The sequence below is a fragment of the Vigna unguiculata genome, chromosome 3 (assembly GCF_004118075.2).
Source record: "Vigna unguiculata cultivar IT97K-499-35 chromosome 3, ASM411807v1, whole genome shotgun sequence".
NCBI lineage: Eukaryota > Viridiplantae > Streptophyta > Magnoliopsida > Fabales > Fabaceae > Vigna > Vigna unguiculata.
The window spans coordinates 10,118,327-10,135,719 of NC_040281.1; the positions used below are offsets into that span (position 1 = coordinate 10,118,327).

At 32.5% G+C, this 17,393-nt stretch overlaps 1 protein-coding gene and 2 long non-coding RNA genes across 5 annotated transcripts; 1 reads left to right on the plus strand and 2 right to left on the minus strand.

Annotated features, from left to right (window-relative positions):
• The first annotated feature begins 260 nt into the window (after positions 1-260).
• Positions 261-12,308, plus strand: LOC114179307 (mitochondrial inner membrane protein OXA1-like). Of its 3 annotated transcripts, none has more exons than XM_028065599.1 (10): positions 261-422; positions 840-1,318; positions 1,773-1,863; positions 2,194-2,241; positions 3,423-3,481; positions 4,429-4,504; positions 4,600-4,731; positions 4,887-4,994; positions 10,559-10,613; positions 10,826-11,484. In XM_028065599.1, the coding sequence occupies exons 2-10, from the start codon at positions 858-860 to the stop codon at positions 10,903-10,905; spliced, it is 1,110 nt and encodes a 369-aa protein (XP_027921400.1). In that variant the 5' UTR covers positions 261-422; positions 840-857; the 3' UTR covers positions 10,906-11,484. The 3 variants fall into 3 exon arrangements, with proteins under 3 accessions (XP_027921400.1, XP_027921399.1, XP_027921398.1); XM_028065598.1 differs by lacking the exon at positions 10,826-11,484 and adding an exon at positions 11,793-12,308 and having other exon boundaries at positions 262-692; XM_028065597.1 differs by lacking the exon at positions 10,826-11,484 and adding an exon at positions 11,793-12,308 and having other exon boundaries at positions 264-422.
• LOC114179308 lies at positions 11,617-12,177 on the minus strand. The gene is made up of 2 exons (XR_003603458.1): positions 12,061-12,177; positions 11,617-11,948 (listed from the first exon to the last, which is right to left on the minus strand). It is a non-coding gene; the product is annotated as an uncharacterized LOC114179308 (long non-coding RNA).
• Positions 12,309-14,168: 1,860 nt separating the features above from the next.
• Positions 14,169-15,794, minus strand: LOC114179918. Its single transcript, XR_003603547.1, has 3 exons — positions 15,686-15,794; positions 15,512-15,580; positions 14,169-14,412 (listed from the first exon to the last, which is right to left on the minus strand). It is a non-coding gene; the product is annotated as an uncharacterized LOC114179918 (long non-coding RNA).
• Between the last annotated feature and the right edge of the window lie 1,599 nt (positions 15,795-17,393).

The following is a 17,393-nucleotide window of genomic DNA, read 5'->3' on the forward strand; positions in this document are numbered from 1 at the left end:
AATTAATATTATAAAATATGAACACAAAATAGAAAATCTTCTCTATATATATTATTATATATATATTATTATAGATAACAATTATAACCCTTAGATCGCCTTTTGTATGTATAATAAATAAATAGAGGCTTGGTAATAATATCAAGGAAAATAGTCTTTATTTCTCTTCTCCTACTCTCATTTATTTTATAACAATTAAATATTTTTAAAACATTATTTGGAGCAAAACGGCGTCGCTCAGATCGTGTAACTAATTTACGGCGTTGTTTCGAGGAGAATTAAGGATCTCCTAAAACCCTTCTTCCCTAACGTTTTGGGCACTGCGTTCTGAACGGCTCTGCCTCAACCCCAAGGCTGCTCCACCGTAGTCCACCCTCCACCATAGTCAACCGTCGACCGTCCACCGTAGTCAACCGTCAACCGTCAGTCCCTTTCATCACTTTCGAATTTCATCTGCATTCCTTTTCCGAGTTCTGTTTCATTACTTTCTTCACATTTAGTTGATTTTACTCTGTGACTTTACACCGTTTAACCTAATTTTCTATTTCGATCGTACACGTTGGATATTAAACCCACTTCAAAGCACTTAACATACATCTTCCGAAGAGTTATCGAGGAAGGTGGTTACGATGGTCGATGTGATAGATAGAATTAGCCAGACAAATTATTGACACGTGCTGTTTATATCTACTGTACGAAATACGCTTAAGATTTTGCATACTTTATTTGATTGATTCATTGGTACCCGAGTTTCGGATCAATCTGAATTATGTGCAGTGTGATTTCTTTTTATCTTGGCACAATCCAAACTCAATTTTTTACTTGATGCTCTTCCATAGAACTGGCCAAGAATACCAATGGCTTACCGGCGTTGCCTTTTGATGAGAGGGAGCCTTGTAGATCGGAGGTTCCATCCATCTTTCAGTTATGTTCTTCATAGCGATGAAGGGAGACAGGAAAAGTCTGAGGAAAAATCATCTTCAGCAGGCGTTAGTAATTTTGCCCAGATAAGGTCCTTTGGAAGCTCTCTTAATGGACCACTGGGGTTCTCTGCTCCTTCCCGAGATAAGTTTATTTCTCCATGCACTGGATATGGTTTCTGCCGGTATATGTCGACAGTGAATCAGGGTTCAGATAAGATGGACAGTGACATACTCACTGATGTAGCTGATGTACTCACTGACACTACCATAGACACTATAGCTTCTCAGGCTGCCATTACTAATGAGGTTGCAATTGCTGCCGCCGATTCTTTTTTTCCTGTAATGGGCTTGCAGTACGTGATAGATGCTGTGCATTCCTACACTGGCTTAAACTGGTGAGTCTGTGTGTATATGTATGTATGCATAGACACAAACATAATCCCGAATTCTAATGGAATACCAAAAATAGTCCTGAATTGGTTTCATGCATGTCAAGTTATCATTGATATATTTTTTTCTTTTACCAGGGATTTGGGTTTGAACTTTAGATTATATGTTTAATTATAACTTGCTATAGGCACTGAAGGTACTTAGTTTCCTTTAATATTTCGTAAATTGATATATCAGTTTATTTTATGTCAGTTCAAAATGTAAAGGGAATTTTTAGAGTTTCAGGATTATGCTATTGTTGGCAAGGTTGTTCTTACCCTATTTGTAGTATGTGATGTATAGTCTGGGATTTGATTATCCAGTCGTGTATTCATTCATAATTCATAAATAATATATGTAGTATTTGGTGAAAACTTGACTTTCAAGGGTGATTGTTAATGTCGTTACTTCTTGTTTTAGGTGGGCAGCAATAGTTCTTACAACCCTGTTGATTCGAAGTGCTACAGTTCCACTCTTAATAAATCAACTTAAGGCCACTTCTAAACTTACGGTATATTATGCTTCTCTTAGCTTCATCCTTTTTTCATTCTAAAATAAAGTAATGGCAATGCCTTTTGCTTGTTCCTTCGTCCTTGCCACATCCTGATTGGAGTGGACGCAATTCAAACATTTGGAGTGAGCTGTTTCCCTTAGTTCTCTTTCCCTTTTTGGATTAAGATCTCCTTAACATGGCTTAGAAGATTAATTTTAGCTTCACACTTCTATTCCATCTTTTTTATTCTGTTTTCTGTAAAGGTCCTCAAGCTTTTTATATCAATAATGTACTTTTTATATATTGTAATCTATTTTGTTACATAAGTTACTGTTTCACATATGACAGTTAATGAGGCCCCACTTGGAGGAGATAAAGCAGCAGATGGACGGGATGGTAATCCTCAACTAATTTTCTTATTATACTGATGATATTGCCATGCTATTTTATTGAATATGCTAGTGAGCTAACGGGGCCTCAAATGTTCTGTTTACCGTTTTTTGTAAATTTTAGTTGGTTCATTTATCTTTGGATGCCATTCAATCATTTTAAACATGTTCTCTTACCTCCCGAACTGGGGTGTAATGTGATGGAAAGGATCTTTTTATTTAATTCTAAATTTATTATGTTAGCCCTTTTCTACTTGAACACAACAGAAGCAACCACTACCTAGGTTTTGTACACAATTCCAGTGCAACGTACTCTGTTTCACAGTTTCAGTTGTGACATAAGTTAAAAAATCTAACATATGGCAATCATAATTTATAGAATTTGAGAATTCTTAATACTCAATAATTGCTTTTGCACCTTCTGAAATATAAGAGACCTGTTATTTTAAAGGCATTTTGCCCATTTCTCGTTTATGTTGTTTGCAATGAATTGGCCATCATTATATGTGTCATGACAATTGCACTATTGCAACAACAATTTTCTTTTGGTGTATTTATTGATATTTGATTTTCTTTGAAAGCCAACTCATCTAACGGATTATTTTTTTCACCACATAAGAAGACTTTAATAGGTTTCATATTCATAAGAATTTGATGAAGAGAAGTGGTTGAGAAGAAGAGAAAAATATACTATTGCATATTATATTTGTAAGACAAGGGTAATTTAGTAATAGAAAATGATTAATTTCGCTCCATTCATTATCCAAATAGTAAAATGAAAATTTTGTTCCTTTGCATCATAATGTATCCGAACAATGGAAAGAGATGCTAATTGGAATGCCAATTTTACAAGGCATCCAAAGGTGAAATTTAACGTATGTTTGTCAACATTGACTAATGCTATGACTGTCTTCATCACAACTGCTTCAATCAGTGTTGTTACCTCTGTCAAAACATGTCACTAAAATATTTTCCGATGCCACCAGATATGACATTGTTTGCCTGTACCTGTTGACAAATGGCGTTGCAGTATATGTAAATTTTAACGTCTAAACAAACCATATATTAATCAACTTTCAATCTTAACCCCCATCTGTGGTATTTTGGTGTGATTTTTATGTTTTCAATTTTCTTGCATGTATTCTTGAAACAACTTTCTCTTTGATCACATTAACATCCAATTTTCAGGCTATGGATCCTGCAGCTGTTGCTAAAGGTCAGCAGCAAATGAAGAAGCTATTTAAGGAGTAAGTGGTTTCATAATTTGCTTCTAAAGACTATCTTTGACATTATTTTCGTGTTCTATTCTTTTCTATTCTGCTTCCATTTTTTCTGTAATGGTTGTTCTGTGTTTGGAGCCTTTGACCTCTCTCCCACCTGCACTAGGTTGATCCTTGTGGGTTTATTTTATTCTGTTCTATAACTGCTTATAGTATTTTTTAAACCATCCATTCTTATGTAATTACTACACTTGGTGATATAGTATTATAATGTATTAGTGGATCAATCTTTGTGGTGACTTGTGAACTGAGTTGGCCATACCTGAGATACCAATATCTGCTTTAACTTTCATGAACTGCTTATGTTTCTTCTCTTGTCAACTATTTTCATCTGACGGGAAGTGTTGCAGTTGAAGACAGGTGCTATCTAATATTTAAACATTATTATCCTAAAAAGGTTAAAAGAAATTAAAATAAAATAACTTGTATTATAAATAATGCTAGACTCAACTTATTTTGGGGTTTATTTCCACAGCACTTAACTAAATATTTTAACTATTGAGAGATATGTTTCTTAGAATTCCATTGAAAGTTGTTATTATAGAAAAATGTGAAACTTAGCAAATTTGTTTTTATTGTGTAAATTACATAAATCTTAATTATCAATTGAATTCTTTGTTGTGTTGATGACACACACACATACATATATATATATATATATATATATATATATATATATATATATATATATATATATATATATATATATATATATATATATATAAGTATAAAGAGAGAGAGGTAGGGAGGGACAGAGAGGGAGGGAGAGAGAGTATCAACTGTGTCCTATATTTTAAACGTTAGCCATGTCTGGTGTCAGTTTTCTGCTTCATATGTTTCGGGTATAAGTCAAATTTCTCAGTTCATGGATCTTTTGCTTGACTAAACATTTTCTTTGGTTTTGATAATTGCAGATATGGTGTGAGCCCTTTTACGCCATTGAAAGGACTCTTTATTCAAGGCCCTATTTTTGTTAGTTTTTTTCTTGCGGTAAGCTGTTCCAATTTGATATTTGACTAAGTTGTAAGAGTGTGAAGAGCTGTTATATTGTTTCTATCCATTCTCACATTTGAGTTTTAAGATAGATAACAAATATGGCTGAAAAAGTGCCATCATTCAAGCATGGTGGAGCTTATTGGTTTACTGATCTCTCAACTCCAGATGCCTTGTACGTTTTTCCAGTTTTGACTGCATTGTCATTCTTAATAACGGTAGAGGTAAGCATTTTCTTTCATAAACTTTCTACTTTTGTAATAATTCTTTCTAGATTGACTTTCATTATTCATGATTACATGCTTTTTGAATTGGCGATACAGTGTTCTCTCATGCATTAATTCCAATTTGGACTAATTGATTTCATTTTGTTCTTTAGTGTAATATGCAAGAAGGGATGGAAGGAAATCCTGTGGCTGGCACCATGAAAAATGTCTCCAGAGGTCTTGCGGTTCTTACGGTTCCTTTCACCATGGGATTTCCAAAGGTAAACTATCCTAGCTTAGTGTTTTTCTGGAAGGAACAACTGTCCTTTGCCACTTGGTTTTGCATTTGAAATAATTGTTGGATGAACTTACAAAGAAACAGTAGTTCTGCCTGAAGTTTTATTATAAAATGTTGCATTCTATCTGCGTATGGAACCATGTTTAAACACCAATTTAAATGGGTTTGGACACTAACTACATTTATTCTTACGTGCATCTGTGTATTTGTGTCTGAGTTCCAAACACACTGTATAGTTTGCTCACTGGCAAGTGTAACTTACTACTATGAAAAGAGGCCTCATTCGCCTCCCTCTTACGGCTAAATCTATCCCTTGGTTCTCACACTCCCTTCCCTTATCCCTGAAGCCATGTGTATAGCAGGTTGTCACATAAGGTGCAATTCCCGCTTGGCCTAATATAACTCTAATCCCCCACTACAGCCTACTTCTTTTGCTAATGTACAACCTTTAGTAATCTTAGTTCATCTACTACGTGTTTTAACGTTTATTTATGTTTACTAGTATTAAATATAGTAAAATTAGGTTTGTGATTAATCTCCCTTGTGTAGAAAATACACATAGGGACTAATTTTTATAATAAAGAAAGTATGGGTTAAGCCCAAAATACATTTGAAGAATAATAACTATAAAAACAGAAAATAAGATAGAGATAAGATATTAATGATATCTTAACACTCTCTCTCAAGCTGGTGCATACAATATGTACCAAGCTTGTTACAAATATAACCAATTCTCGGTCCACGTAAAGATTTAGTGAAAATATCTAATTGATCACTTGAGTTAACAAACTTAGTCTTGATGTCCCCAGATACAATCTTTTCTCGAATGAAATGACAGTCAATCTCAATGTGTTTAGTCCTCTCATGAAAGACAAGATTAGAACTGATATGAAGAGCAGCTTGATTGTCACATATAAGTGTCATAGGATTAACATCTCCAAATTGTAACTCTCTGAGCAATTGCTTAAGCCAAACAAGCTCACAAGTGGCTGAAGCCATGACTCTATATTCTGCTTTTGGACTAGATTTTGCCACAACATTTTGTTTCTTGCTTTTCCAAGAGATCAAGTTACCACCAATGGAGACACAATATTTGGATGTAGGCCTTCTATCAGAAGGAGATCCTACCCAATCAGCATCTGAATAACAAACAACCCTTGTATGGTATCAAAGCCATAGTTAAAGCCTATCCTAGCAATATTTGATATTTGTTCGGCCTATTGTGTCACCTGCTATCGAAAAGTTTATTGTTTGTTGATCATGTTTTTCCACCCGTTATCGGACCACCCATTAATGTTTAATTTCACGCTCAAGATGTATATACCTCGACGTGAGGAGAGTGTGTTGGAAGTCCCACATTAGCTAGAGATAAGGTGATTTAAGAGTATATAAGTGGGTGCAAACCTAACCTTAGAAGCCGGTTTTGTGGGGTTGAGTTAAGCTTAAAGTCCACTTCTTAAAACTAGTTTTAATATGTTAAAAATGGTGTTCCGAATTGTGAAGTATGTAGCTAATTTTAAATCTTGAATTGTAAATAAATCATATCAGATCCATAGACTCAATAAAAAATAGCTTAAAATATATGTAGTGCTCATTTAATAATTTTGAACTACAAATTAACAAAAGCAATTTAACTAGAAGTCTCAAAAACCAAAATCCCAAGTTATAAATTAAAGCCTTTATTTTAGTAGAAAATAAACAGCAATGGAATAGCTATATACAATGCAGAGAACGGATGATACATTTGTGAAACCGTTTTCAGAAAAATGAAAACTGATAGAGTGCTTTTGGTTGCTCCTTCCTTTTTCGTAAACCATATAAACATAATTGACTTTCAATTCTTTTTTTATGAAAATTAGTTAAAAAAACAAAAAGGTAAAATAGCAAATTGCTTATGTTTCATATGGGTAATATGGAATTGCACTGTTTCATCCAAGCTTTTCACAACTTTATGTCACATGTAGTTAATTCATGATCTGGATTGCTGATTTCTTGAATCGAATTAGATTTGAGATTCTAAGATCCCGTTTGGGGTGGTTATGAATTTGAGAACCATTTTACCTTTATTTTCAAAACAGAAAAAAAGCTTTCCTATTTTGAGTTAAGTTTTGAGCAGTCTCTACGTTTACCCTAGCCTTCTATCTGCCTTTGCTGGGTTAACTCTCTTCCTCCTTGTTACCTCTCTATTGTATGATCTCTCCTTGTCTTCCTCTCTCTCTCTCTCTCTCTCTCTCTCTCTTTCCATTCCCCTTTTTCTTCCCCCATTTCTTTGTTCTTCTTTCTGTAGTTGTTTATATGTTTTCTGAAATTGAAAATACATACATGACTAGTTCGGTTGCAGATTTGATTTCATTTCTGTACATAAAAGTTTTATATTCCGCTCTCTCCATTTCTCTCGTCATCCCTCTCTCACTCAGCGTCTCTCTCTATAGTCTATATGTTTTTTGAAATTGAAAGCTTATGCATGATGAGTTGGGTTGCAGATTTGATTTTATTTTTCAGCAAAATGGCTAACCTTGGGGTTTGGTGGGTCTTGAGAGATATTTTGGGTTGGCATTGTTATATTTCTGCAAAAGGTTTATTTTATCGTTAGTCTTAGTCTTAGAAAGTGGATTTTCAAGTTAATCTCAACCAATGTTGTGAAACCTGACGATCCCTTTTTCTTTCTCCATTTCTTTGTTCTTCTCTCTGTAGTTATTTATATGTTTTCTGAAATTGAAAATACATACATGACTAGTTCGCTTGCAGATTTGATATCATTTCTGTACATAAAAGTTTTGTATTCCGCTCTCTCCATTTCTCTCGTCATCTCTCTCTCACTCAGCGTCTCTCTCTATAGTCTATGTTTTTTGAAATTAAAAGCTTATGCATGACGAGTTGGGTTGCAGATTTGATTCTATTTTTCTGCAAAATAGCTAGCCTTGGGGTTTGGTGGGTCTTGAGAGATATTTTGGGTTGGCATTGTTATATTTCTGCAAAAGGTTTATTTTTTCGTTAGTCTAAGTCTTAAAAAGTGGATTTTAAAGGTAATCTCAACCAATGTTGTGAAACATGAGGATCGTAAGAGGATTGAAAAGGGGATAAAGAGTTGAAACTCGAGGATTGTAACTTGACTTGCTATATTCATAAACACATGCATCCATTAAAAATAATATTGATGATAAAAATAACTTATACATAATAATAAGTCTTAAGTAGTAAGATTAAATACATAAAACAACTAAAAATAGGTTCATAAAATGTTCATGCATAAAACAACTAATGAATTCATAAATGTTTAATACGAACAAACTATCCAAAGAAATCCTTCATATTAAACACATGATAATTATCCTCCTCCTCCAAATGATCTTCATTTTAATTAATATCATCTACTCCATGACCTTCATCATTACCAACAATTGGAGGAATCTCCAAATCATCCATAAGTGCAAAAACACCACCTCTACCGACATCTTCATCTTCTCCAACTTCAACTAAGATGTCTTCATATGAAGCATCCAAAACTTGAATTTGCTTTATTCTCCTCCATAGTCCATTCATCATCAAATGCAAAACCATCAATGTTAAAGTCTTTTGTTTTCCTAACATCCTTCTTCTCAAGCTTGAATTAGCCATCACAAGCACATCATTCATGATTGTATGCTGTAAAATTTATTTTTTTGGTGTGGACCTAAATAATTATAGAATTAATTAACACATCATACTAGCCTATCAAAAGTAATTATAAAATCATTTTCATAAATTTAATTTCTTACCCTCTCAAAAGCACTCCAATTACGTTCACAACTAGGGATGTCAACGAGACGGATAGGGTACGGGTAGTAGCTTCCCCGTACCCTACCTGATGGACAAAAACCCCCCCGTACCAATATCTGTTATGCGGGTACCTACATATTTTTTTAATATCCACAGATATCCACGAATATCCGCAAGTATTTACAAAAAGAAAAATTTAATATTTAACAACAACTTCTAATCATAATTTCAAATAAAAATACAATGCATAACATTTATAAATTTCAAACAAAGTGCAAATAACTCATTTAAATAGTGTTGAATGAAAATGTACAAATAAATAGAGATTTGTTAAAACCAATTGATAAAAAATAGCTTATTCAAAATCAATGTATTAATGTTTTAATCATTTTTTTAATTTTTATTTAAATTAGAATATAGTGGGTACGAGTATCTACAGGTACGGATGCTATGATACTTGTACCACCTCGTTAACATGTGGGTATAAAAAATACTCATATCTGTTACCCGCGGGTATCCATTTTCAAAATCCATTTCCTACCTATTGCAAGTTTTATCCGAGGATACCTGCGGGTAAGGATCTCTTTGATATCCCTATTCACAACCAGATGAACTACATGTCAACTCAATATTCTAATGGCAAATCTTTGTAATTCTTGATGTTCATCACCATATGATTCACACCATTGCAATGGATTTTGGTTTTGAGTGCACAATGAGCTATCAAACTACCAAAAAAAAATCCAGATTTGCTCTTGAAACTCTCAATTTAAGCATCAATCTTTTTTATCTCATCGATGTCTCCCATCAACTTATCCAAACAATCATACATTTCACGCTTCACCTTATAATCAACTTTAAATTCAGCATCGTAGGGCAACATGGAACTAAGGTAATAGCCGGCAACATGCAATGACCTATGCAATTGGTTTTCGTATCTTTGATCAATGATTTCCCAAAGGGGAGTGTAGCTGAATAAGATAAAAATAAATAAATTAATCTCCAAGCAGAGTTTATAGTTCTAAAAAATAAATTAGAAAATCTAATATAAGTGAAAGGTAATTAGTGCAATAACTTGATTGCTATCACAATCCTCTGCCCCTTTAATTTTGTCTCGTAGAAAAGATCGCAATTGTTTTATCCTGGGCGCTGTGACAGGATGGTGCTTAACACCATAACTAAATTATCAAACAGAAACTGCTCTCTTTCCTTCTTGTCTGGGACTACAAAAATAGTTTCTTGGCTTTCTGTGAGTGTCAATCCTTATTGTTTTAAGTGTGTTTCGATCGCCAAAGATTTTTCTTGTCCTTCTTTCTTATTCTGTACCCGGTGACTTTATTATTATTATTTTATCAAAAAGGCAGGTCATAATTAACATAAAAGTTAGTGTTTGAATTATAGTAGGAAACCTAACAATTGCATTGATTAAGCAGAAGCATTCTATTTGACTCTGGAAACTTAGAAAAATTGCTCTTTTTTTATTCGAAAATAAATGCCTTAAATATTTATAAAATTTAATTTGGAATTTACTTTAAATTGAAGGGTATCTTTGGCAAATCAAAGGTTGGAACCCGTGCCTTGTATATGCTAATAGATGGAGATATTGACTTTCCATATTCTATCCACATGTTTTAGGTTTATACGCTTATTTTGTTTGTAATATCTAAATGGTGTTTTGCTAATTGAGAAAGAAAAGGAGAGATTGCCAGTTTTCTCTTTACAGCTTCATGTTCGCTTTCATTTGTCATTTCATATAGTTTGAATCTGTGCTCCTTTATACTTGTGCAGGCAATATTCTGTTACTGGGTTACGTCAAATTTGTTTTCACTTGTATATGGACTTGGTAAGGTTCTTGACATTTTCATTTGCAATTTTACGTCTTTTTCCAATTTTCACCACTTAAATAGGTAGAAACCTGAATTTCTTGAAATGCATTTGCTTTGGGCCTTCAATCTACCATGCGAATCATGATTGCATTTATGTGGGCTAGAATGTATAGGGTACGTAATTGAAGAATCCATGGGTCCATAATCTTATTATTCTTTTTGAGTGCAGTCTTCTGTCTGTCCATGATGATCCAAAACAATCCAAGATGCACTTGCAAGTTACAGTCTTGCACTCTTAATACTGATTGATCTAATGTTTTAAACATATCAATGAAGTTGATTGCCTCTCTTACAATCATTCGTAGCCTGACTGACTTCCATTTACTTGTTAGTCCCTTCTAGAAAATCTGCTTGATCCCGATCAATATCTTCATACAAAATCACAACTATTCAATAGGGTTATGTTTTGTTCTCTCAATCTTTAGGACTTTTCAGAGTATTTCAATTCTCTGTTTTAGTCATTACTTATTTATTTATTTGCATTTAATTTCACAAGTAGATTTGCATACCATTCTGTGTGCAGTATTTTCTCTAGGTTGTCATAATTATGATCTTTTTTATTGTAATAATAAGATATTTAGTTCCCTTATTATTACCCCCTGAATAATCTACTTGATTCACAATTGTAGGATCAAGAACAAGATTAGTTTATGTAGTAGATAGCATCTTACTTGTGTGTATCGGTACACTTACTGTAAATCATTCAGCTTGGTCTAAATTCTGTTGATGTTATTAGTACCGGAATTAGAGGACTAAAATTTTATTTGATAAGGAGTAAATTTGACAAAAATTTAATCCTATAGTCATGGAACAAGCTGTCAAAACTGTGAGATTTAATGATTAAATTCATGTCATTTTTCTATGATGATGAAATTATTACCTCCGATGGGTGGGTTTGAGCTGTGTTAAAAACAAGAGGACTAAAATTCTCTTAATAAAGGAAAAATTGCAGTAGGTCTATAACACCCAAGTTCGAGGTTGTGTTTCATGTATAAATGAAGTTTCTAATTACTTATGTATCAAAATGGTGTTTTTCCACACCGAACTGTATTATACAAACACAAGCGATCCTTGTTATACACTCTTCTTTTTTTCTTCTTCCTAATCCCTATTTGCTCTTATTTCCAATTTTGCAGCGCTTAAAGTTCCTGGTGTAAAGAAAACATTGGGTATTCCTGAAATACCTGTTACTGCCCCCACCAGTGCTCCTCAATCGCCCTTTTCTATATTTCCCGCTCTAAAACAAGCTACCTCTGCGACAAATGAGTCAAGCCCAGTAGTACCTGATAAACCTTCAAAACATTTAAATACAAAGATATCATCTTCTGCTGTTATTAGTCAAAGGCTTAGAAGTTTAGAGAAACAAGTGAAAGGAAGAAAGAAAAACAAGTGAGTAAAATTTACTGTTTCTAGATTAGGCTATATCGAAATACGGAGCAATTGTGCTCATATTTTTGTTATATTTTATGATCCTGGGATGAGGGGAAATTAGTTCAAACATTGAGTGCTGATAATTTTGCATAGGGATTTGCCTATCATGTAGCCTACCCGCGATTCACGGGTTTCTAAATTCTCGTGTAAACATTGATTGCTAATAAGTTATGTATTTGACAATTGGTATGAGTTAAACGTGTGATTATTTATATTTCGATACTTGACAATTATTTTATTAGACATTATTTTCCTTCATTCATCGAATATGCCGCAGAGAATATTCAAGCTTGACCAAGAAACATGAAGAGTGTTGTGTTGTGAACATATAATAGTATGACAAGAAAATATTTTCCTTAATTTTAACGCGTATTCAATATTTTTGTACCCAGAAAAGTGAATTCAGGTGGGAATGCAAAGAAAATTTTGGATAACTTTGTGCTCAGATGTTTATGTTCAAATTATCAAAGCTGTTGAAATATTCAAATCAAAAAGATGAAAGGTTTAGGATAGAGAAAAAGGACGTGTGAGTGCTCTAAATTATTGAGAATGTGAATTTGGTTTCTATAATTGAATCAAAACAAAAAAAAATTGAAACCAATTTGAAACTTCTTAATAAAAATAAGGATAAAAAAATAATTTAAGCAAGTAACAATAGTCATGGGTACTGTGTATAATTGAGATATGAGTTTAGTTTTGTATTTCTTTTTGCTTTTTGTGCACATTTCAAACTCATTGTTTTCTCTCATTTTCTAATATATGTTTTTCCCCTCCTTCTAAAACACATTGTTATTTACTCTTCTTTTCTCTTGGATTTATTCTCTCAGTGCTTACTTATACTTTGCAAAACATCTTGTTTGTGTTTTAAGTCACTTTTTTACTGCAAATCTAGCTCTGACGGCATAAACATCAACACCAATCTTGAATTAAATTTTTTTAGTAGTTTAATTTATTAAATGAAATGTTACAAAGAAAATAATAATTTTTTTCATGATTTTACGAGAACTTAAGAAGAATATATTTTTTGTTTGAGATTAAGAAAAATAGCTTGTTTTTATTTTTTAATTTTCTTCCTCAAACAAGCCGTATATAAATATAATATTTTTTCACCAATTTTCTTATAGTTACTGTATATTATACAACACGTTTTAAATGATTTAAAACATAACTTTATCTTTTTTATCAGCATAAAACTATTTAATTGATATTTGTGGTATATATCTTTTTCAAGGAAAACATGGATAGTTAAGATGATAAGGATTGGAATATACTACGTACATGCACCTGCCCATCACAAATGTCTTGGAGGAAGAAGAACAAACTCATGAAAAATTTATTGTTAGGTTATGTATTTATATTCAAATTTTTAAATCGAATTCGGAAATATAATGATTAAATACATATACCTCTAACATCATTAAAATATTTTTAGTTTACCTTATGATTTGTTTTAAAATTTATGTAACTTAGATTTTTTTATTATTATTTAATATTAAAAACTGTGTATTATTGCTAGTATTGATTTTTTTTATCATATTTGCTTAATTTTTATTTTATATAAAAGATTATTTAATAAACATTTGAATATATGTATACCTAATATTAAATAAAATTCATTGTTATTTTATATTGTAAAAAATATATATGTTTATTGTGACATTCAATTATTAGATATGTTTCTTTTGTTACGATTTTTATTTTAGTAAAAAATATTTAACATTCGACTATGTACAAATATTGATACAAATATGTTCTTATTAACAAAAAGAAAAATATGATACAAATTTTATATTCGTATAGAGATCTTTTATATATATATATATATATATATATATATATATATATATATATATATATATATATATATAATTTTTTTAATTAGAATGATAAATATTTGTACAAATGTAAGAACTATCTAGTTAGTAATTATTGTTATATTCAATAATATTACATCAAATCTCTAAATTGTTATTATTTTGTAAATTAAAAAAAGTAGAATTCCTATTGTGACATCCCAATTTAATAGAATAATCCTAATAAATAAAGAATCACATAATTATAAATAATTAGAACACGAAACATAAAGTATAAAGAAGTCAGTTATTACAGTTATCCGTAATATACCGAAAGTAGAGTTAAGACACAAAATACGCCATAAACTCAAACTTAAACGTAGAATAGTTTAAACTTGAGATTTGCTCAGAGAACAAGAGAACAACAAAGGCAACAATGTCCCAGAAGATGCTCCATAGAGCAAGGTACAACCCATGTATGACTACACCATAACATCTCCATCATTACGACGACCACCAAGGGTCTCCACATCTGCTCCCACATTGGTGATCATCGCAAAAAGGAAAACCAATCAAGAAACAAACACAACAAGAAATGGTAAGCTAAAGATAAAAATAATTCTCATCATATATATGTAAACCAGAAAATTTTGAACAGGCATTTCGGTAAGTATACAAGGTATGTAATGACAAACAATAAAGACCCTCTAACTCAATTATTCTGATACATATAAAGAGATCGGGTTCACCGGATGCTTGCACTTGTGGTAACCTTTACTTCTCTGCATATCTATTGTCAATGGGTTTCACCCTACCACGCATAAGGTTAGCTCATGATTATCTAGGGCCATTATTCTGCCAAAGACTAGGACCTCCTGCTACTTTCACCACTTGAACCAGTATGCTCTATGTGAGTCTGATCGATTCTTTAGGGTTTTAGGATGCAACCTTGCTTGAATGCTTATCTGATTATATACACTACAATACCACCATGAAATCTTACCAAGAGTCTCATGAAATTACGTCTAGCTCATACCATATCCTTGTTCTCACACCAAGTCCACATGTTATCTCAAAACATCATAATCTCATGCCAATGCACAACCCACCAACCAATTCATAATTCATTTCATACCAAGCACATCAATATCACCTAAAACATACATAGTCATAGGTTCATGCTTTTAGGGGTAATTAAATCAATCCACAAGTGAAATCACAGAGTTTGAAACAAATCTGCCTCATGCTCGCTCAAGCTAAGAGGTCTCGCTCAGGCGACAAGGTCCCCTCGCTTAAGCTAGACTTTCCTCGCCTAAGCGAGAACTCGAACAGAGGGTACAATGAATCACTACGAGTTTCGCCTGAGTGAGTTTTCTTGCTTGGGTGAAAATTCTCGCCTGAACGGCCAAAGGAGAGTTCTCTGCTATTCTCACTTAGGCTAGAGGATTCTCGCCTGGGAGAGAATAGAAGTTTCTCTCCTGCTCCTTCATGCAACATCAACATCCATCCAGAAAATACATACATTATATTATTACACCATCACAATCATCATCCAAGCACTTGAACACGAAAACAGAACCAAAACAAGCAAAATATTTAAAAAAAACGTGCAAAACCCTTGCTTCCCTTACCTCGAAACTGAAAGCTAACTTAAGGAACCCTTAGTGGAGGAGCACCAAGACCTGGAGCAATTTAAGGAGCTGAAACAGAAACATAGGTGGACGAGAATGAGACCAAGACTGAGATTAATGTAAAATCCGAGCTTAGGAACGTAAAACAAAAAGGAACAAAAGGTGGGTATTGACTTATGTGGAAAAAAAATACGCCCAGCTAGCTCAGAGGAAGTTCTCTTAAGAACCCTAGCTCAGCTCCTGCTTCACACTAGGAGGAAGAAGGTGAACTGTTTGTGGAAAAGAAGACAAAATGAAAGTAAGTGGCTAGAAACAAAAAGTGGGTCTTACACCTATAACTCAAAAATTTGGTTTCTTTTAATGTAAGTTTTTTTTCAAATTTATTAAAATATATACATTTTTAAAATAATAATACAAATAAATCATACATAAAAAATAACATGACTTCAAAATAAAGAACTCATACTAATTAAATACGTTTTCAAAAACAATGAAAAAGAAGTCATATTTTGAAATATATACTTTTACCTTTTTTTAGCAAGTCCACTTTATGAAGACAGCTTCACTTTTTTGTTTTATGTTTAGAAGGACATGTATTTATTTATAGTAGCCCCACTTTACAAAGACGTCCTAACTTCTTTGTTTTGTTTTGTTTTTTGTTTTTTGTTTTTTAAATTTTATAGAAGTATTATATGTATAATACGACTTTTCTTTTCTTTTCCATTTTTTATTTTTATGTTTGTTAAATTTTATTTTCATAATTTAATAAATCAATTTTGTTTTAAATTTTACGTAAACTCTTTTTGGAAATATTTTTTAATAATCTAATTAATAAATTAAAATAAAAAATCTATAATTTTTAAAGTTTTTTTTCTTTTTTTAAATTTTTATATAAATATTTTTATTTGAAGTTTTTTTAGCTAATTTGATTTTTAAAATTTATTGGTGATTTTTATTTATGTGTACATATATTTGAAAAATATATGATAAAAATTTAATATTTAATTTTGCATTTATTAATCAAATAATTAAAAGAACTTTTATATAAGAAAGTATATTCATCTAAATTAAAATAAATAAAAAAACAAAATTATGAATCCAAAGCACATCCTACCATTACATTAAAAACAACACAAAAAAGAAAAACAAATGTAATTAAAATTGTAACACCCCATTTAATTAATACCCCAAATTAAAAGAGGCGTCACACAAAATAATATAATAGTGCGGTTCAGGAGTGTAAACATTACTCCCTACAGTCGTTCAAAAGAAAACAGGAGAGAAACTGGGCACACCACGATGCCAATAACAAAGCATAATAAAGTACGACAGTATTTTAAAATAAAGCTCAATGACCAGATAATACATGGGCCATAGCCCTAACAGGAAAGCCCAAAAGCGGAAACCAGCCCAGACGGCTATGCAGCGGAGCCATCATCGCCCTGTTGACCACGAGTATTTCTCGCATATGTTCACATCAATAAATTGATGATCATAGCAAAGAGAGATCCACACCACAAAACATACAACAAACAAAAGGATAAGCTAGAACCAAATAGATTTTTATCATGCAATCAGATACACTTTCCCAGTCAAATATACACACATCATCCAAGCATGTTATGACTTTCAAATCAATACACTAAGACTCGACCCGACTCATCCAGATACATATAATCTAGTCAGATTCAGCGGATGCTTGCACTTGTGGTGGATATCTCTGCTCACCCCCGAGCTAAGTGTTACAAGTGTTACAATGTCTCAATCCCCCCCCCCCCCACAAAGTTAGCCCTTAATGAGTTTCAGGCCTCCTACTACTCTCACCACAAGAGTCAGTCCGCTCTAAGGGAGACTAACTGACTCCTTAGAGTGTCAGGATGCA